The 19,480-nt window shown below is 35.3% G+C and overlaps 1 protein-coding gene across 3 annotated transcripts; it reads right to left on the bottom strand.

The window, feature by feature from the left end:
* Positions 1-1,322: 1,322 nt before the first annotated feature.
* Positions 1,323-18,604, bottom strand: LOC100242424 (probable 3-hydroxyisobutyrate dehydrogenase, mitochondrial). Of its 3 annotated transcripts, none has more exons than XM_002264104.5 (10): positions 18,345-18,604; positions 17,590-17,678; positions 17,243-17,357; positions 10,211-10,361; positions 7,666-7,748; positions 6,704-6,799; positions 5,418-5,560; positions 4,823-4,907; positions 2,375-2,454; positions 1,323-1,529 (listed from the first exon to the last, which is right to left on the bottom strand). In XM_002264104.5, the coding sequence occupies exons 1-10, from the start codon at positions 18,450-18,452 to the stop codon at positions 1,442-1,444; spliced, it is 1,038 nt and encodes a 345-aa protein (XP_002264140.1). In that variant the 5' UTR covers positions 18,453-18,604; the 3' UTR covers positions 1,323-1,441. The 3 variants fall into 3 exon arrangements, with proteins under 3 accessions (XP_002264140.1, XP_010655758.1, XP_019078240.1); XM_010657456.3 differs by having other exon boundaries at positions 17,590-17,662; positions 18,345-18,457; XM_019222695.2 differs by lacking the exon at positions 17,590-17,678 and having other exon boundaries at positions 18,345-18,460.
* Between the last annotated feature and the right edge of the window lie 876 nt (positions 18,605-19,480).

Here is a 19,480-nt window from a genome sequence, read left to right as displayed (position 1 = left end):
TGGTATTAAATAATACAATATGAAAGACCAGAAAACATTTGAGTGATCTTCACAAAAACACAAGATCCACAATTTCCTTTTGCCTTCCCTCAGCTTTCCCAAAAAAGGGAATTCATTAATTTTCACTAACCAAAACAATATAAGGAACTTAAAGTTTGCATATTATGATAAAGCACATAAACCTGTACTCGGTTGAGCTTAATACAACCATTCATCTTAGTTGAGCTAAGATCATATCCATCTGTACTTGATCCCAAAGTTTCTCAGCAACCAAACGGACAGTCAATGTTCAACAGCACAACAAACAAATAAACAAAACCAGAAAGCATATCATCAGGTCAGTTGGATCAAACTGTGACATAATGGCATTATAAATATTTGGTTATTGTTAGTAATAACGAAAAATAACTAGAAATGAATAAAATTACAAAGGAAAGAAAAATACAGTTTTCCAAAATTTTTCAACATTTTCCTAATTTATTAACCAAAAACTGAGACATAGCAGTAAGGGCTTGTCAAGGGGAAAACATAAAGCAATTCAATGAAAGGCATGGCTATATAAATGAACAAGACTATGGAGGCATAAGTGTTAATAGGAGGGCCCTACTGCTAATCCAATTGTTGGTTTCTTAAATATCCACTCATTTATTGATATCTTCATTGCCTATTATCAATGTCTAGTGAGCATCAATATCTACAAATTTTTCCTCCATTTTCTGCTCAATAAAATGTATCCCAATTTCGAATCACGATTCCACTAAGCATTAACTCTATAATGGCAGAACCATGGAAAGATGTTAACACCCCTTGAATTTTAAAACATGCTTGAACACAGCCTTCCAACATGGAGTCTATCAGAAACAAACACTGAGTAAGAATCAAACAATTTCATCTCCATTGGCTAGAATCAGAACTGAACAGTTTACATCTCAGATTTCTCATACTGGCATTTAAGTTTTCCAAAACCAAACCAAAACCCAAATAATTAATCACAAATAAGAACAACAATAAAATTAATAGATGAGATATTTTCTAACTCATACCTGATCTGAGGCTATGTGTTCCTGCACGTTGGTGGATTTTCAGAAGCACTGGAAGGTGGCCGGAATAATGGTAGGAAGAAATATTTTCAGGCTCTACTCTACTCCTTATTAGGAATTCAAACACACACCGAGGAAAACTTGAGAGTTCTGTGGCTTCAAACCCAGAACTCAATACCGTAAAAACTGAATCCCCTTAGAGATGCTGCTCATTTTTATCTTATTTAAAAGAGAAAAATAGAATGAGAAAGAAAAAACCTTAGGGAAAGAATAAAAGGAACATGAAAAACAACACTGTTAACTTATTACTAGAAAGGTTGCAAAGTACACGGGCATGCAAACATAAGCTTCTTTTATTAAACTTCAGCAGTACTTGGGATCTTCCACAAGCACATTTCAAACTAATGCTCATCCTTGCCTGAGTAATAATGGCGAAAAACACAGGAGAAGTCCTTGGCTTCATGACCCTCCTTGCAAAGCTCCACAAATCTGATAATAGGAATTCAGTTCATTAGCAGACTGATACTTTAAGATAATATATTATAAATTTATTATAGTATGTCTAAGCTTTTAACTATTGTTTTGTTGCCTGAGACAATATGTTCATTGTAATTCATTGTTTTCAGTGAGAAGTTAAAAGGGTCAGGGAAAATCAATGTGGCAAAACTAACCTTTTGGTAGGAAGCTAGAATTTTCAAATGGATGATCATAACAATTCAAGTGACTTCTATCAAAGCTTCAAAATTACTCTTCAGATATTAAGCATGAGGATTTCAGAAGATTAAAAAGTTATTATTGTTAAAGAATCCATGATTCAACCCATGGGAATTGTCATGCCTGATTTTGTCCAAGACCTAGGACTCAACCCATGAACCCATAGCCCATGGTCCAGTCCATGATACATAGGAGAACAGGATCAGTGATGGAAAGGAACAAAATTAATGGCCATGTAACAGGAAACATGACATATCCTCCATGCAGAACACAACAGTAGCCCAAGAATATATTAGCCATTGAGTCAGAGTTACTCTATTATATGAAAGTTTATTCCTAGTAAAGTGTATGGGAGTGGAGCATTTTCAAAATATCATCTTCATTGGTTATCCAGTAATGAACTTGTGTTTTCACTGGTCAAATAGTCCAGATGATATTATAAAATCATTCAACATAAATTTCACAATTATCCATCAAATGACAGCTCTTTTCTTAGTACAACTTCAACAGCATCCTTAGTACACTCTAGTTTATATCAGTGTACCCACTCAGTTCAACAAACAGATGCTGAAACAGCAAATATTTTAGAGGTTGGATCATATGAGTGCAAATGAACTTACATCTCTTTTGCTTGGGATGTCAATGGGCATGTGAGGCCGGTCTCTTTGGCTGATTCTGCAGCAAGGTTTAAGTCTTTAGCCTGCATTAGAAAGAAAATGACAAAAAAGAAAAACACCATCATCATCCATACTCATTGTTTGTATATTGAACCAAAGATTTGTACTGGAGAAAATAAAATACAGCTTGTCAGGCATGTTTTATGGAGCAGCAGGAAAGATGAGCAACAGTAGAGTAAATTATAGGATCCAAATGTAGAATAACCATGAGTGTGTGTGAGAGAGAAGCTGTAACTATTGCTGGAAAAAGGTAATCATTGTGAATAATAACCTCTTCCCACTACTTGTATTAACACCCACTTATGTCAATTCTTTGAAAATACTCTGTTACCTTTGACATCTTTATTTGAGGAGGAACTGTGACGGCTAATTTTGGAAGAATGAAGGTTACACAAAAAACTAGTGGACATGCTTGCATTTAAGGAATACTACCCCTCCCCTGAAACACTCCCTTTAATAATTACCAAGTGTAGTAGTTTTGCAAGAGTACAGGTTACATTCCATGTATAATGTCATGGTCTTGGTTAGCAAAACCTTTAGGCTATGTTTAGTTGGCACAATATAACATGGGATAGGATAAGACATTAGATAAATATATCTCATCCCACATTTGGTTGGCAATAGAAGAAAACAAATTATCTCCTCACTTATCATATCCGATGTTCAAACAAACATAGGATGAGATATATCATCCAACCTTATGATAGCAAGTATATTACTTATGCATAAGATATGTTAATTATAAGTTGAGATATGCAAGATACATATCCTGTAAATCATAAATTTATTCTTCTTATCAATTTTTTTTTCTATGTGTTTATTTACTTATTTTGCAAAACAAAAAATTCTGAGTCAAAAATTATAAATTTGTAGATAAAAAAGCAGAATTAAGAAAATACTTTTTACAATATTAATATATGTATTACTTAACATATACAAATTATTTTTATACATTGAATAAAGTAATATAACTTTTTTTTTTTTCAAAATTTTAAATATTTGAATCATGAATATTAATAATAAGCAAATAAATAATTACTTACTAAAACTTAACTTGAAGAAAAATTTCCAAATAATACAAAAGATATTTAAATTTTTTAATATCAAATATTGGAGTGCAATATAATTTTTATTTTGAACAAATATCCAAAATTAAAATAAAATATGAATATAAATGTTTTTCATTTCATTTTTCTTACAAACCAAATATAAGCATGGCATAACATATTTGATTAGAAATAATATCCAAGGATATCATATTTCATTGGAAATGATATCCTAGGATATACATATCGTATCCTAGGATATACATATCCTATCCCATCTAGCCAACTAAACATAGCCATAGTTTTAACGTATCGCTCCATAGTCTAAATTCTAACTGGTGCCTAAACCCCATTCCACCTCCATCAATCAAAATATGATCATTGGTAAACACTACACATCCTATAATATCTTCCTGAATATGCCAAGCAAGTATCCACGACCAATCTAAAACAAAGAAAGATTAAAAGCTCACTGTCAATCCTTCATGTAAGCCTATTATAATGTAAATTTACTAGTCTCTCCTCCATTTATTCTCATGCTAGTTATTGCTCCATCATACATGTTCTATATCTCATTAACATGTCAGCTTGACACTCCTATATTTATTAAAATCCACCACATGATCTCCTCAAGAAATGATTTAATCAGTCTCTGTTACAAAATCTCCTAAACAATAAAGAAGCTTCCATCACCAGTCTTCTTCACACCAAATTGTTTTTCCATATCATCCATTCATGTCTTAAGTTTTGCTTAATTCTTCCGGAAGTTTATAGGCCTGACAGAACCATATAGTTGGTACAGCATTGACTGTAAATGTCATTCCTATACATAGGTATCAAAGTGCTTTTCATTTATTCATCGGAGATCTTCTTAGTCTTAATGATGTTGTAATCTAGTTAGTTAAGCAAACTAGACCATCTCATCACCACATTCCTAAGCTCAACCACTCTATTCGTAAAGACACAAATATTGGGCAATATTTTACTTAGTTTCTACACCATCAGTTAGGAATTACATCATCTGTGTATTCCTCACTTTCGACCTAGACATTTTATACCATGTTATCATGAATATTTGAACTCTGACTAAATTAACTAACCAGTGCTACCACCTCTTGACAATTGACACCAGATAACAAGTAAATATCTGTGTTACATTGTGCAATATGGATCTATAATTCATCACACAGAATAAATGAAAATAAACATCAGGATGATTGAAATACTCTTATTTCATCAGTTAGAAGCCACAAGACACATTAATGGTTCATCATAAAATGGTTATTTCTCAAATATTATAAGCAAAGAAAATGATTCTAGAAGCAAAATAGGAGAACCTGCTTACCATAAGCTTAGTTGCAAATCCACCAACATAATTCCTCGAAGAGGGCACCCCTTCCATCACTCCAGGAACTGGATTATAACTGTCACTGTAATGTATAGCATGCTCTTAGTATAATTAAAACATATTTAAACCATCAAGATCTGAATGAAACTATCACATGAGCAAAGCCATTTTATTCATTTTGAACTTTTAGTGAATGAGCAAATATTTTTATACAATCTGCATTGGACTTTCTTCTCATGTTGCTGAAATAAAGGTCCCTAGGCTATGCTGGAACATGGTCAATTGAAGGCTATGGACTTGATATGAAAAAATTGATGATGACACTTGATTTCTAAGTTGTCAGAAATGTGGGAAAACATTGGCTCTTTGTTTTCCTTTGTTTTACATCCAACACTACAACATTGGTCACTTAAGATGGCCCTCTAACATAAACTTGAGGTCACAAACTCATCATGGGTGGTTGGAGAATCTGGCTTGTACATTTTTTTTACCTTTTTTTGTCCTTTCAGTGCAACTGGAAGAAAACAAATCTCGTCCAATTGGAACTACCGAATGTTGTGAAAAGGTCAGAGGTTAAAGAGGTGTTGAATACCTACTCCAACAGCGAGCGCTTGAAGAATTGAATATCTTTGCTAGGGTACCAGCAGCAATTCCTAGAGACTGACCAAGAGCAAAGGCTTCGGACACTCCAAGCATACTCACAGCCATCGCCAAATTGTTGCAGATCTTTGCTGCCTAAATAACATATCCACCCAAGGAATGAAGTAGTAGGCAAAAATTCACATATTTAGAATTAATCACCAGTTCTAAAATGATCAGGAGAGATATTAGTTACTATACATGTAGAAGTAGAAAAGAGGAAATATTGAAGCAAGATTAAGGATGAATGCAGTTGGAAAAGATGCTTATAAGCATATATTACACCAAAACTTTCTTACAATTCTTTATCTATCCAACATACAAAAGTAGCATCATCTCAAGTATGGAGGTAAATCCTCCAAGGCAAAACTGAAGATCCGCATTGAAGACCAAGGATTCAAGTATGTCAGTTGCATTGCAAGGATACAAAAATACTAGGTTTATAGAGGCAAGCCATATAATGTCCAAGCAGCACATGACATCCTTGCTTAAAAACCAACTTATACATTGGTGTTTGTTTTCATAGGGGAAGAATAATGGAAGAGAAAAATCTTAGGATAATTTAGGCCATTCTTACATCCTGGACCAAGTGCATGCAATACAAGCGACTTTCCAAGTTCCAGGTAATAAAGAATTTCTTAACATAGCAGTTCCACATGAATCAGACTGTAGATGAAGACTTGTCAAGCCAATTTATGAATCCAAACTACATTGATTGTCAGAGTTAAATATATTCAGTGTTTTTTAACACTCAGTTGGACATGTTATGAATACCCAATTGAAATATTTTTGGGCTACAATGCTTATGAAATGTGGTTTCATGTATGAATGGCTCCAAGCTCTGATTGATGACTAATTTGTTATATGATTTTAGCATCAGATTTCAATAGATTATCACTAAATCATATATTCATTTTAAAACAGCACAAATTCAAATTTTGATTCTGCCAAGAAATATGGAAATACATCGGTCAGAGGTAACCATCACCGACTACAGCCTACAGATGCATTTAAAAATAATGATAATTCAGCTTCATAGTTTCAAAGGAACATCTTCAGTGTATTAAAACTCTTTAGAATACATTATGTCACATCCCGACCATGCGCAGCAAAAAACACGAATCTACATGACAACATGAATCCCTTTTCTTCATCAAGCTCTAATTACTTCTCCAAATAACTAAAAAAAAAAATAAATGGGGAAAAATTCTTTAGCTTGAGGAGTGTATGAGAACTTACTGAACCATTTCCTGCTCCACCGCAATAGATTGTATTTTTACCCATGGAGAGGAATAAGGATTTTGCAGCCAGATAAGCTTCCTCTGATCCACCAACCTGGATGAAAAGCCATCTTTTGTTCATAAGTTGATTGAAAAGGACAAAGGAAGCAAACTGCTTGAGGATGTCAACTGAGAGAAACTTCAATTATTTGGCATGTACTGAGTCATTACTTAATATAACTCAAACAAACCTGTAGTGCCCCAATCGTCCAAAATAAATAAGTTTGAGAAGGCTGGAAGGCTAATAAAATATAGGTAACTACCAGGGATCAGGTTCAGATTTGAATTTCCAGCCTAATTCTTAAAGAATCAGATGCAGTTCAACAATTTTGGTCCTTACCTGAAACTGATCTATTTCAATCCCTACATCCATTTAAAAAGACTGACACAATCAGAGCAGTACTGATTTCTAGCATGGGATGGCACAAAGGAAACCAACTGCGTGAAATTGGACATTTTCTACACATGATAAAATGGAAAATCATTGTATGTGATTGGGCATACAAGTTTTTTTGGTTGTATAGTATGTTTTAAGTAAGCAATTCTTTTTTATTTTCTTATTTAACCCTATCTGGGTGAACTGCCAGCAATTGAATACCAAGACAAAGCTAAAAGGAAATACAAGAACAAGAATGGCTGGGAAGGGGTCTAGTTTATGTGCTCCCACAGCATTAAAAGGGAAAATGAAGCCTCTCATCAAATTTAATCTAACTAACCAGAACTAAACCTGCATCCAATCATTCATTACTAGAAGAACATTTGAACCATATAAGCATACCCTATGACCGAAGAAGTCATTTTCCATCCATAGTTAAAATCCCTATTTCAATGAGCAAATACATGGTTCTTCCATCATAATGGACCAGTCAAACTGGAAGATATCTATATCTATTTATTTTGGAGGACAATGCGAAAAGATACCATGAAAGTAAGTGTCCCAGTTTCTGCAGCAAGAACACCTCCAGATACAGGGGCATCCAAAATTATGGGGGTCTCCCAGATATCTGCATAAAGTGTATGTAGTTAATTTATAGAACTGCAAAAGAATGAAGTCCAACATATCCACAAAGTCTATAGGCATTGCACACCAGGTAAAAATCATATGATGAACCTTTAGACAATCATATCTGGTAGTCCATTGTACTGATACTATACGGTGGCCCACTGATCCAGTGGTTCATTACCATGCATGTAACTTGAAGGAAACTTGCATTAAAGGCATATGATAAAAACCTTGAAGGAAAGAACACGAGGTACAGTTACATGTTAATGCAGGATGCATAGGAAGACTATGGATGTAATTTGGCCTTTGATTCGTTTATTTTGAGGATATTCCTATTAGTAGTAGATCATGGCATGTTCCCACACCCCATCTCCCTCCACAACCCACCGGCCACCCTCCTCTTCTTCCCCCTTTTTACAACTGAGCAAATGAAATTTATTATTACAATCAATAATTATGTTGATTATTTTGTACTAGAGCAACTCTCAGATTCCCTAGCCTTCTAGTCATTCTAATCTTCAATCACCTTCATTTTCAGCTTTTAAAGAAGACTGAGTGGGCTCTTGTACTTGGCAAAGGGGCTCTTGGCCTGTCTTTCTTAATTGGAAACACAGTTTTATTAAATAATAAGTTAATAATAATAATTTTAACCTAAGAAGGTTTTATGTAGAGGACTCAGAACTGAAACATCATAATTAAGATACTTTCCAAAACTAATTAAATCATGTTAAACTGTGGGGAATATGATGAGATACACTGCCAGTGATCCAATGTACTTACATGTGATTAAAATGCTTCAAATCATAATCTCCTATATTACCCTTCAAAAATATGGAGATTAATTTCTCCTATACTCCTCTCCCCTAGACCTGGAGATTTTATGAAAACACTATAGGCCCTTCAAAAAATATGGAGATTAATTCCTATACATCTCTCCCATAGACCTGGAGATTTTGTGAAAACACTATAGAGGTTTAACTGTCAACTGCCTTGTATATGCATTCTCATTCAAAGTTTCTCCAGCTACTAGATTTTTCTGGCAGTGGTCACCTGGATGAAAAAATTGAAAACAAAGACATCCCTGTTATGGGCTATGAATGCGATGGTTTGTCTAGCCTGGGCTTGTTTGAACTAAAAATACCTTTATTGACTATTTAGCTTGGGCTCGTGCAAGATTCAGAAAATTTTTTCCCTCTCGTTCTTCCAACTCCAAATGAACAATAAGAGTCCATGGATTGAAATCCATAGACATGATAGAATCATCCTCACAAGCAAAATTAACATTAAGAAAAAATTAGAAAATTAGAAAATCGAAGGCAGTGGACAAGAGAACATGATAAGCACTGAACCCAGGTTTGACCATCTCGCTTTAGTACCATGAAGACAAATAGAATTTCATTGAACACTAAGAGCCCATTTGGGAGTGATTCTTGGAGGGTTAAAGTGCTTTGTAATGTTTAGAAATGTTTTTCTTGCAAAAATTATGCATTTGGAAAAGTTTTAATAATCACTTCTAAAAATTTTAAAAATCACTGAAAGTGATTTTTAGATTAGCACTTGGTAGTTTCTTCTTCCAAAAATCAATTTTTTGTTATGTAACTCATTACTAAAAACACAACCAAAACTACCTTTGGCGCTTATATCCAAACACTATCTGATTGTTCATAAAGGCATTTTTTGGAGAACCTACTGACAAAAGTGGTGTAGACTAAAAGCATTTTTACCAGAATCACTCCTAAATGGACCCAAATTTGATTGTAATTCACCTAAGAAGGATTTATAAGAAGACTTATAACTTTAACATAGAAAACAAGGCATTATCAAACCTGACCAACTCATATCTAAACCAAATCAGGGAAAATATGATGAAATATGTTGCCAGTGGTTTACTTTATCTTACATGTTTTTACAATATTTCAAATCCTAATCTCTAATATATATATTGATCATTGTATTTAGTTTTGCATACTAGGGTATGCCTGGCACCTTCTAGTACATGTTTGGCAAGAAGGGCAATGGTTGCAGCTAGAGTACGACAATTTCTCGCTTAAAAGGAATTATAAAAAATTCTAAGAGTCCCATCAAAATGACCCAAATTTTATTTTTTTTTCCTTTTTCTGGGAAACTGAAACAAAGTAATCTCAACATCCATTCTCTTGATCTAAACTCAGTGACACTAACAAAAAAACTCATCATAATCAACACCTTCGACACTCCAAAGGCAACCAATTTTTACAAACTCAATGTAAATCTTGTCAATGCAATAAAGGTAAGAGCAAAGAAAATGTGAAAATGAATAGCCAACAGTGTGATTTCAATCATAGTGACAGTTTATTACTGGTGCCTTTCTTTTCTTCTGGGCTGCTACATTTGGCAGCCTTGTTAGTGCTGTATCTTCAATTTTTTTTCTCTTCATTGAAATATTTGCTACCAAAAAAAAATGGGAAGGGGAGTTACTGTTACCTTTCCTTTGTTTTAGGCCACAGTTAGATACTGCCACAGAAAGCCTTCTTGATGTCTGGGGATCAATTGTAGACGAATCTATGAACAACATTGGTCTTAGCAGATTCCCATCATGAATCAGACCATTTGGTCCAGTGTAAACATCCAATACCTATGTACATAAGACCAGTATGTTCATACAAGGATAGTGGCAGGGTAAAAGATAGCAGAAACTTTTGTCAAAAGGGAAAAAAATGGTAGTAAGAAATCTAAGTGTCCAGACCAAATAGAAATTTGAAACTGGTTGCAATTTCACAACACCAAAGCAGTCGCAAAGGTCTCCTAAAAACAGTATTAACTAGAACAAATGTTTCTTACAAGTTAGAAATCTCTCATCTTGGCAATATTTTGAACTATCAAGGAAATTTTCAGAGGACTTTGTCGCTCCTCTTTGATAATTGAATAACAAAGGGTGCTTTCTCATAGTTTTCTTCTTGGTTATGTCTACTTTCCGACGACCTCCGGTGACTTCCTCTCCACCCCGAGCCCTGCACGTGTCTTAGGAAGTCCGCGATAAGCCGTATTAGGGCTCTCTTCGATCCAAACGTATTTCGTTCACCAGATAAGTAGATATGGCTACTAAAAGTTTCACTTTTTCCTCTGTCATATCTGGATTTCCGATGATTATTTCGGAGAAATTGATTAGGAGTGAAAATTATTTGTCCTGGTCTGCCTCTGTGGAGCTTTGGTTTATAGGTTAAGGTTATGAGGATCACCTTGTTACGCAAGAGGCGGATATCCCTGAGGTTGACAGAGTACAATGGAGGAAGATAGATGCACAGTTATGTAGTGTGTTATGGCAATCAGTTGATCCTAAGATTCTGCTTCATCTTCGGGCCTACAAAACATGCTTTAAATTTTGAAATCAGACGAAAGGGCTATACACGAATGATATTGAACGTCTTTACAAGGTGGCTTCTTCTATTGTCAATGTCAGACAACAAGACATGGATTTATCTACTTATATTGGCTAGATTACCTCTCTTAAGGAGGAATTCTTGACCGTGATGCCTCTTACTACTGATGTTAGGGATCAACGAACACAGATTGACAAGTTCTTCATGGTTCTTACGCTTATTGGCCTCCATCCAGATCTCGAGACTGTCCGCGATCAGATTCTTGGCAGTTCCTCCGTTCCATCCTTGGATGATGTGTTTGCTCGCCTTCTCCATATCTCCTCCACTCAGACTTTGCCATCTGATAACACTTCAGATTCTTCTGTGTTAGTTTCTCAAACTAGCTCTCGAGGAGGACGCAGTGGTAACCAAGGTAGAGGCCAACGTCCTCATTGCACCTATTGCAATAAGCTTGGCCACACTCGTGATCGGTGCTATTAGTTACATGGGCAGCCTCCCCGCACTGCCCATGTGGCCCAGTCATCTGATCCTCAGTCGCCTTAGCCTCCCAGTTCCTCCACATCTCAAGGTATTTCCCTCACTGACAGTGAGTATGATGACTATCTCCGCTATTAGGCCACCAAGTCAGCTTCTATTGCTTCTGTTGCCCAGACTGGTAATGCTTCTATTTATCTTACCCACACATCTTCTCTTGGACCTTGGATTCTATATTCTGGCGCTTCTGATCACATATCTGGTAATAAGGATCTTTTCTCTTCTATTACTACTACCTCTACCTTACCTACTATTACTTTAGCTAATGGTTCCCAAACTATGGCTAAAGGTTTTGATTTCGCTCATCCTCTCCCTTCCTTACCTCTCCATTCTGTCCTTTATGCCCCTGAGTGTCCTTTTAATCTTATTTCCATCAGCAAAATAACTCGCACTCTTAACTGTTCTATCAATTTCTCTGATAAATTTGTGACCTTGCTGGACCAGAGTACGGGGAAGACGATTGGCATAGGACGTGAGTCTCACGGTCTCTATCACCTCACCGCGCCTTCAACTCCTGCAATTTGCATTTCCACTGATGCTCCCCTTCTCAACCATAGTTGCCTGGGCCACCCTAGTCTATCCAAGTTCCAGAAAATGGTCCCTAGTTTTTCATCTTTGTCGTCGCTTGCGTGTGAGTCCTGTCAGCTTGGGAAACATACTCGTGTCTCGTTCTCAAAGCATTTGAATAATCGGGCAAAGTCTCTTTTTGAACTTGTCCACACTGATGTTTGGGGTCCTTGTCGGACCGCGTCTACTTTAGGATTTCAGTATTTTGTCACTTTCATTGATGACTATTCTCGATGTACTTGGTTATTTTTAATGAAAAATCGAGTTGAGTTATTCTCTATTTTTCAAAAATTTTATGCTGAAATCCAAACCCAGTTCAATATTTCTATTCGTGTGTTGCGCAGTGACAATGCCAGGGAATATTTTTCTACACCATTTACTTCATTTATGTCCCAACATAGGCTCATTCATCAGTCTTCTTGTGCTCATACTCTTCAAAAAAATGGGGTAGCTGAACATAAGAATCGACATCTTGTTGAGACAGCTCGTACTTTCCTTCTCCATAGTCATGTTCTTTTTCGTTTTTGGGGGGACGTTGTTCTTACAGCATGTTATTTGATTAATCGTATGCCATCATCTGTATTACACGATCAGATTCCTCATTCCCTTCTTTTCCCTGACCAACCACTTTATTTCCTTCCTCCTCGTGTTTTTGGTTGTACTTGCTTTGTTTATATTCTCACTCCTGGACATGACAAACTTTCTGCCAGAGCCACAAAATGCATCTTCTTGGGATATTCCAGACTTCAAAAGGGTTATCGTTGTTATTCCTCTGAGACTCATCGCTACTTTCTCTTCGCTGATGTCACTTTCTTTGAGGACTCACCGTTCTTCTCCACCACTGAGTCTCTTCCTGTTTCTGAAGTCTTACCCCCTCCCATTATCTCCCCACCTGATGCAGTGCCTTCTCGCCCACTTCAGGTTTATCATCGCCGTCATCATGTCGTTATTCCTCCTTCTTTGGCCGAGGTACCTGCTGACTCACTTCTTATCCCTTCGGCTTCTCTTGCCCCGGCTCTGCCTCCTTCTGCTGACTTACCCATTGCTCTTCGAAAAGGTAATCGATCTACTCGTAATCCTCATCCTATTTACAATTTTTTGAGTTACCATCGATTATCTTCACCCTATTCTGCATTTGTTTCTGCTATATCTTCTGTTTCTCTTCCCAAGAGCACCCTTGAGGCTCTTTCCCATCCAGGCTGGTGACAGACAATGGTAGATGAAATGGCTGCTTTACACTCCAATGACACTTGGGATCTTGTTGTTTTACCCTGTGGTAAATCTACAGTTGGTTGTCGTTGGGTCTACACAGTTAAGGTTGGCCCTGATGGTCAGGTTGATCGCCTTAAGGCCCACTTGGTTGCTAAAGGCTATACTCAGGTTTATGGTTCTGATTATGGTGACACTTTCTCTCCTGTTGCCAAGATAGCTTCTGTTCGTCTATTGCTCTCCATGGCTGCTATGCGTTCTTGGCCTCTTTATCAGTTAGATATTAAAAATGATTTCCTTCATGGAGATCTTGCTGAGGAAGTTTATATGAAGCAACCACCTGGTTTTGTTGCTCAGGGGGAGTCTGGTTTAGTGCGCAGGTTACGCCGTTCTCTATATGGCTTGAAACAATCTTCTCAAGCATGGTTTAGCCGTTTTAGTTCTGTTGTTCAGGAGTTTAACATGTTCCGCAGTACAGCAAACCATTCCGTTTTCTATCATCATAACTCTTCAGGGCAATGTATTTACCTGGTAGTTTATGTGGATGACATCGTCATTACAGGCAGTGATCAGAATGGTATTCAGAAACTAAAGCAACACCTTTTCACCCACTTTCAGACTAAAGACTTGGGGAAACTCAAGTATTTCTTAGGGATTGAGATAGCTCAATCCAGTTCCGGTGTGGTTCTTTCCCAAAGGAAGTATGCTTTAGACATCTTGGAAGAAACCGGTATGTTAGACTGTAAACCGGTAGACACTCCTATGGATCCAAATGTCAAACTTATACCAGGACAGGGGGAGCCTTTAGGAGATCCTGGGAGATATCGGCGACTTGTAGGTAAACTGAACTACCTCACCATTACTCGTCCAGACATTTCTTTTCCTGTAAGTGTGGTTAGTCAATTCCTACAGTCACCATGTGATAGCCATTGGGATGCTGTAATCCGCATTCTTCGATATATCAAAAGCACACCAGGCCAAGGTGTGTTGTACGAGAACAGAGGTCATACCCAAGTTGTTGGTTACACAGATGCAGATTGGGTTGGCTCACCCACAGATAGACGTTCCACTTCCGGGTATTGTGTTTTTATTGGAGGTAACCTAATATCTTGGAAGAGTAAGAAACAAGATGTAGTGACCAGATCTAGTGCTGAAACCGAGTATCGAGCTATGGCTTTGGCAACATGTGAACTCATATGGCTAAAACATCTTCTTCGGGAGTTGAGATTTGGAAAAGATGAACAGATGAAGCTCATCTGTGACAACCAAGCCGCTTTGCATATTGCATCTAATCCAGTCTTCCATGAAAGGACCAAACACATTGAAGTTGACTGTCACTTCATTAGAGAGAAGATCGCATCAGGACGTGTGGCGACTAGTTTTGTCAACTCAAATGATCAACTAGCAGATATTTTTACTAAATCTCTCAGAGGTCCTATAATTAAATACATTTGTAACAAGCTTGGTGCATATAACATATATGCTCCAGCTTGAGGGGGAGTGTTAGATAGTGTATAGTTAATTAGGTTATTTACTTTTCCTTTTTCCTTTTCTTTCCTTATTGTATTGTGGGTCCCACTAACATGTATATATATACCCAAGTCCAATGTGTATTCTTTACAGTTTTTCAATAACAATAATTAGGGATTCTCCATTTTTCTCTCTCTCTTCACATAGACTATTTTTTCAATGTAATTATCTGCTAAGGAAGTTGAAAATAAAAATATAAATTCATCAAAATCAAACAGAATCCAAAGCAAAATAGGAGCATACTATAAGGAATGCATATCCACACCCATTTGTGTCATGCCAACATAGGTACACTAGGTAAAGTTGAAGGATATAGGTACCATAGCAAAATTCATATTTACTACTTGCAGCAATTTTGTATCATTGTAAGATCATAACTAAGATGGGACATGTCCGCATACATTTTATTTTCAATATTATCATTAATATTCAAGTAACATCAATTAATCAGAGGAACATGGTTCTAAAACCTGAACTACACAAATCAAGCTTTTTTATCCTTCATATCAGATTATATCATCAATTTCAAGTTTATCATAAATAAAACAACTAAAAATTGGAAAACAATAAAAACAAAAACAAAAGTATGCCTCAAGTATTTGTATCTCATATCTTAAAATGCACAATACAGAATGATGTGGTCAAATTTATACTTAATTAAACCTTTCTGAAAAATTTTAGCAACAAATATATTCATTCAATCACATTGAAGATTTGAATTGTAGAAAGCTTCGAAGGTAAGCATGTTGTAGGGAATTCCTAAAAGATACTGTTGTTGTTTGGGAAAAGACAGAGCTACAGGTAATCATTCGTATCTATCTTGTGAACAATGAAGTGGTAAACAATTAGAAGAAAGAAAAACAGGTAAAAAATGACAATGGGCTTATGTCAAATGTAAGCATTAAACCCTTCTTGCAAACCACCATGGATAGGGTTGTACTGATTAGATCATTCCAAGTTTGTGTTGTGTAGGAGTAAAAGTACTATAAAGATTTACTCAACCAAAAGATAACCAATTTAATAATTGCATTGAGATCCTTCAACAACTAGTTTATTAAGCAGTTAACACCATGAAATTTGAGTAACCCGTTTAGTAAACAAGTAGGATTGGTCATGGGAGTATTAACATATGCAACCCACTGAACCATGCATTAAGCCCACACAACTCTGACATCTTTAGCTTGTGCCTCAAGAACTACACAGATTGTAACTTGTTCTATCAAATAATTATCAAAGAAATAAGATAAAAACTATTTTGAATCATTGTTATGACCTTAATGTTTATTCAAATTTCAAAATCTGCACAAATTTATATAGGGTGAACATGTCATATTCTGGTGGGGCTGTAATCATGTCAACATGAAACCATAATCAAACTGTATCTAAGATAAAAGTTATGACTATATTTACTTCAACAATTAAAGAACTACTAGGAAGTCCTCTCATTTTATCACTTTAGTGTAGGCAGGAACCATGGTTGGTAAGGATGAATAAATAGAGAGTTATATAATATATTCCTTTTAATAGGTTTTATATGCTACTCCAAACTTATTTTAACTCTTCTATTTAAATATTAAAATAATTTGAAAATGTATAAGTTTCTAACAAATTTTAATTATATTTGATTTTCTTTCATATTTTCCATAGCAAACCAAACATAAGAAAAATCATTTTTTGTAGTAATTTTTTTTTTCTTTTATTTGTAGTTTCCTAGAACCAAATATAGCATAAAAATAGTCTCTATTTCCAATTTCTATATATTGCTTCCACCTATTTATTTTCTAGTAGGAATATAATAAATATTTAGAACATTTTACTACTTTCGTCATATTTATATAGTTATCATATTAAGTGGGTCACACTTTATTTTTCTTGGTCCACCAATCAGAATTCTTTAAGATAAAAAGATTCGTTTTCCAAAAAGGATAGAAAATATAGAGTTGGGGGGAACAAGAAGTTTTTTTTATCAAAGTTCTAGAACATAAGCAATATCAAGGCATAATGGATTCAAATGCTAGTCTTCCACAGGTTATAAATGGTGCTAAGAACCATGGAGTCTATTCTGATTCCTTAAATTAAAAACATTCACAGCATGAAACTCCATGAGAAGTTTCCACATATTTATTTAGCAAAGAAGACCATAATAAGATCCAAAAAAATTCTGGTCAATAAAATGAAAAAGATGAAGCAAGCATCCCTAACTGGTTAGTACATTATGGTAGGAAATCAAGCATGCAATTATAATGGAATAGAATTGATAAGCGAAGAAACAAGCTCAACAGAATCATAAACTCACATGGGAGGATGAAGGCAACATGGTAATTACAACATCACTTGTTTCTGCAATTTCAAAAGGAGTTTCTTTTGTGGGAACTCCCCGCTCTGCAAACATCCTCATGACTTCATGGTTTCTGAAAGAAACCAAAACCCCATGACATTCTTCACAGAAGAGACACACAAAGTACACTTTTCATGAAAGGGATTAATCTAATTAGAATTATCATCTAAATAAATAGGCTTCACTAATACAAAGAAGCAATTGTTTGGAATTCAAAGCAATAATTGAATTTGTTAAATGAAATTGAAAAAAACAATCTCAAGAGCTAATTTTAACATAATTGCACTAACGAATAAATTTATTACATGTCATGAACTGCAACTTTATATCCAGCCATAATTAGATTGTTCGCCATTCTGGAGCCCATATTTCCCAGCCCTATGAACCCAACATTCTGTGGCACATCAATGAATTGAAATGTATAAACAAACCCCTAAAGAAAGTGATGAAAAGAAAACACAAAGGAGAAAAGAAAAGAAAAACACAACATTTTCTAATTAATTACATTGAGAGAAGACATGAAGCAAGAGTATCCATTGTTTGGACACAGACCAAATCCATTTACCAAAGAAAGGGGAAAAACAGAAAACCGAAGAAAGTAACCATCAGTTTCATAACATACCCAATTAGAAAAAAAAAAAAAAGACCTTGATTATGTGATTTTAATACCTGAAATGATAGAAATTATAATAGCCTCAGGGAAAGTTAACAAGGCTAACTGCACTTCCTCTTTCCCTGAATGCCATCACCTAGTTGGGGACCAAACAGTTGGAACCCACAGTTTCTTAGAAACCAAACACTATAAACTGACAATTTCTTATCAATCAAACAGAATCAGCTGCTAATTTCTTAGCAGCCAAACAGCACACAAAAAATAAATAAATAAATAAAAGTTAAAAAAAAAAAAAGCAGAAAACAAAACTAGCCCATCAATTTTCTCAGATACCCAACTGATAATTAGCCTAGTAAAGCTTGCTTGTGTTGTTGCAGAGCAAAAAACATCCAAATATAAGCAAGGAAGGAAAAAGAACAAAAAAAAAAGGAAGAAAAAGATACTGACCTCAAAGTGGGTTGAGGAGGTTGATGAATAGAATCTGTAGATGGAAGAAACAGACTTGTGTATAGCACTAGAAAAAGGCAAGAGTGATCTTACTCTGGAAATCGCCATTACTGGCAGACTCTACAGTTGCAGAGAAAAGATAAGTCCAAGAGTCTCCTACAGAATAATGCTGCACACAAACAAACATTTATGCAATAAATCTACATAAATTCGCATGCCTATCAGTTATCAACAACCCTCTGTGTTTATCTATTTTACTTTACCATTAAAATAATCACCTTCCCCTTTCTTTGTTTTGCGTCCTGTTTTTCCTCTATTTTCCTTAACGGAAACGTCCAACTTAACCCAATCTAATTATTTTTAAATATATTTTTGTTAAATAACTTTAATATTTGTTTTAAAAAAAACTATTAAATAAAAAAAATCAAACATTGACATGCAATATATTTTTTTTTCATTTAAAAAATATCAATTATTAGTATAAAATATGCTTAAAATTCCAATTTTTATTATAGAATAATACCTCTGAAATGATATTTACAAAAAATGTAATGCCACTGTCTGTCTAGGATTGGGTCATTTGATATCAACTTGAGCCAAGTCACTCTCTATGCATGCTTGTGGCAAGTTGCCCCTTGGGCTAGCTCCATGGGGCTGCTTCGGTCAAGGCTTCAAGCCATCCAAGCCACTAGGTCTGGGGTAGCCTAATGGGTTGTGGTGACTTTTTCTTATTGATGGATAATAGGGTTGTTAGTGTTGGAAAATCACTTAGATCGAAATGTTATCTAAATAAAAATGAGTCCACAAACAATAAGATGAAAGAAGGAAATTGAAGTTGGCTTAAACATGATGATCCGTTGTTCTTAAAATCGATTTTGCCCTTTGAGGCATGTAGGTTGTGTGGAGTAGGGTGGTGGTGTTTAGTCTCTAGGATTCAACCGCCTAAATATATTTAATAAATAATTTAATAACATGATTTAAAGTAAAAAGTAAATTCTTAAGTTCATATCTCCATTTTACTTTTTTACCACAATTTGTCGTAGGTACCTTCACATTACTTCATGACCTGTATTATTACTTAACCCCCTTTATCCTAATTATAATTTATGAAGATAAAGAAATCATAAGTTAATTTT

Source organism: Vitis vinifera, chromosome 10, assembly GCF_030704535.1.
Source record: "Vitis vinifera cultivar Pinot Noir 40024 chromosome 10, ASM3070453v1".
In the NCBI taxonomy this organism is placed as follows: domain Eukaryota; kingdom Viridiplantae; phylum Streptophyta; class Magnoliopsida; order Vitales; family Vitaceae; genus Vitis; species Vitis vinifera.
The sequence above is the reverse complement of the archived record's forward strand: the minus strand, read 5'-3'. Positions and strand labels throughout refer to the sequence as shown.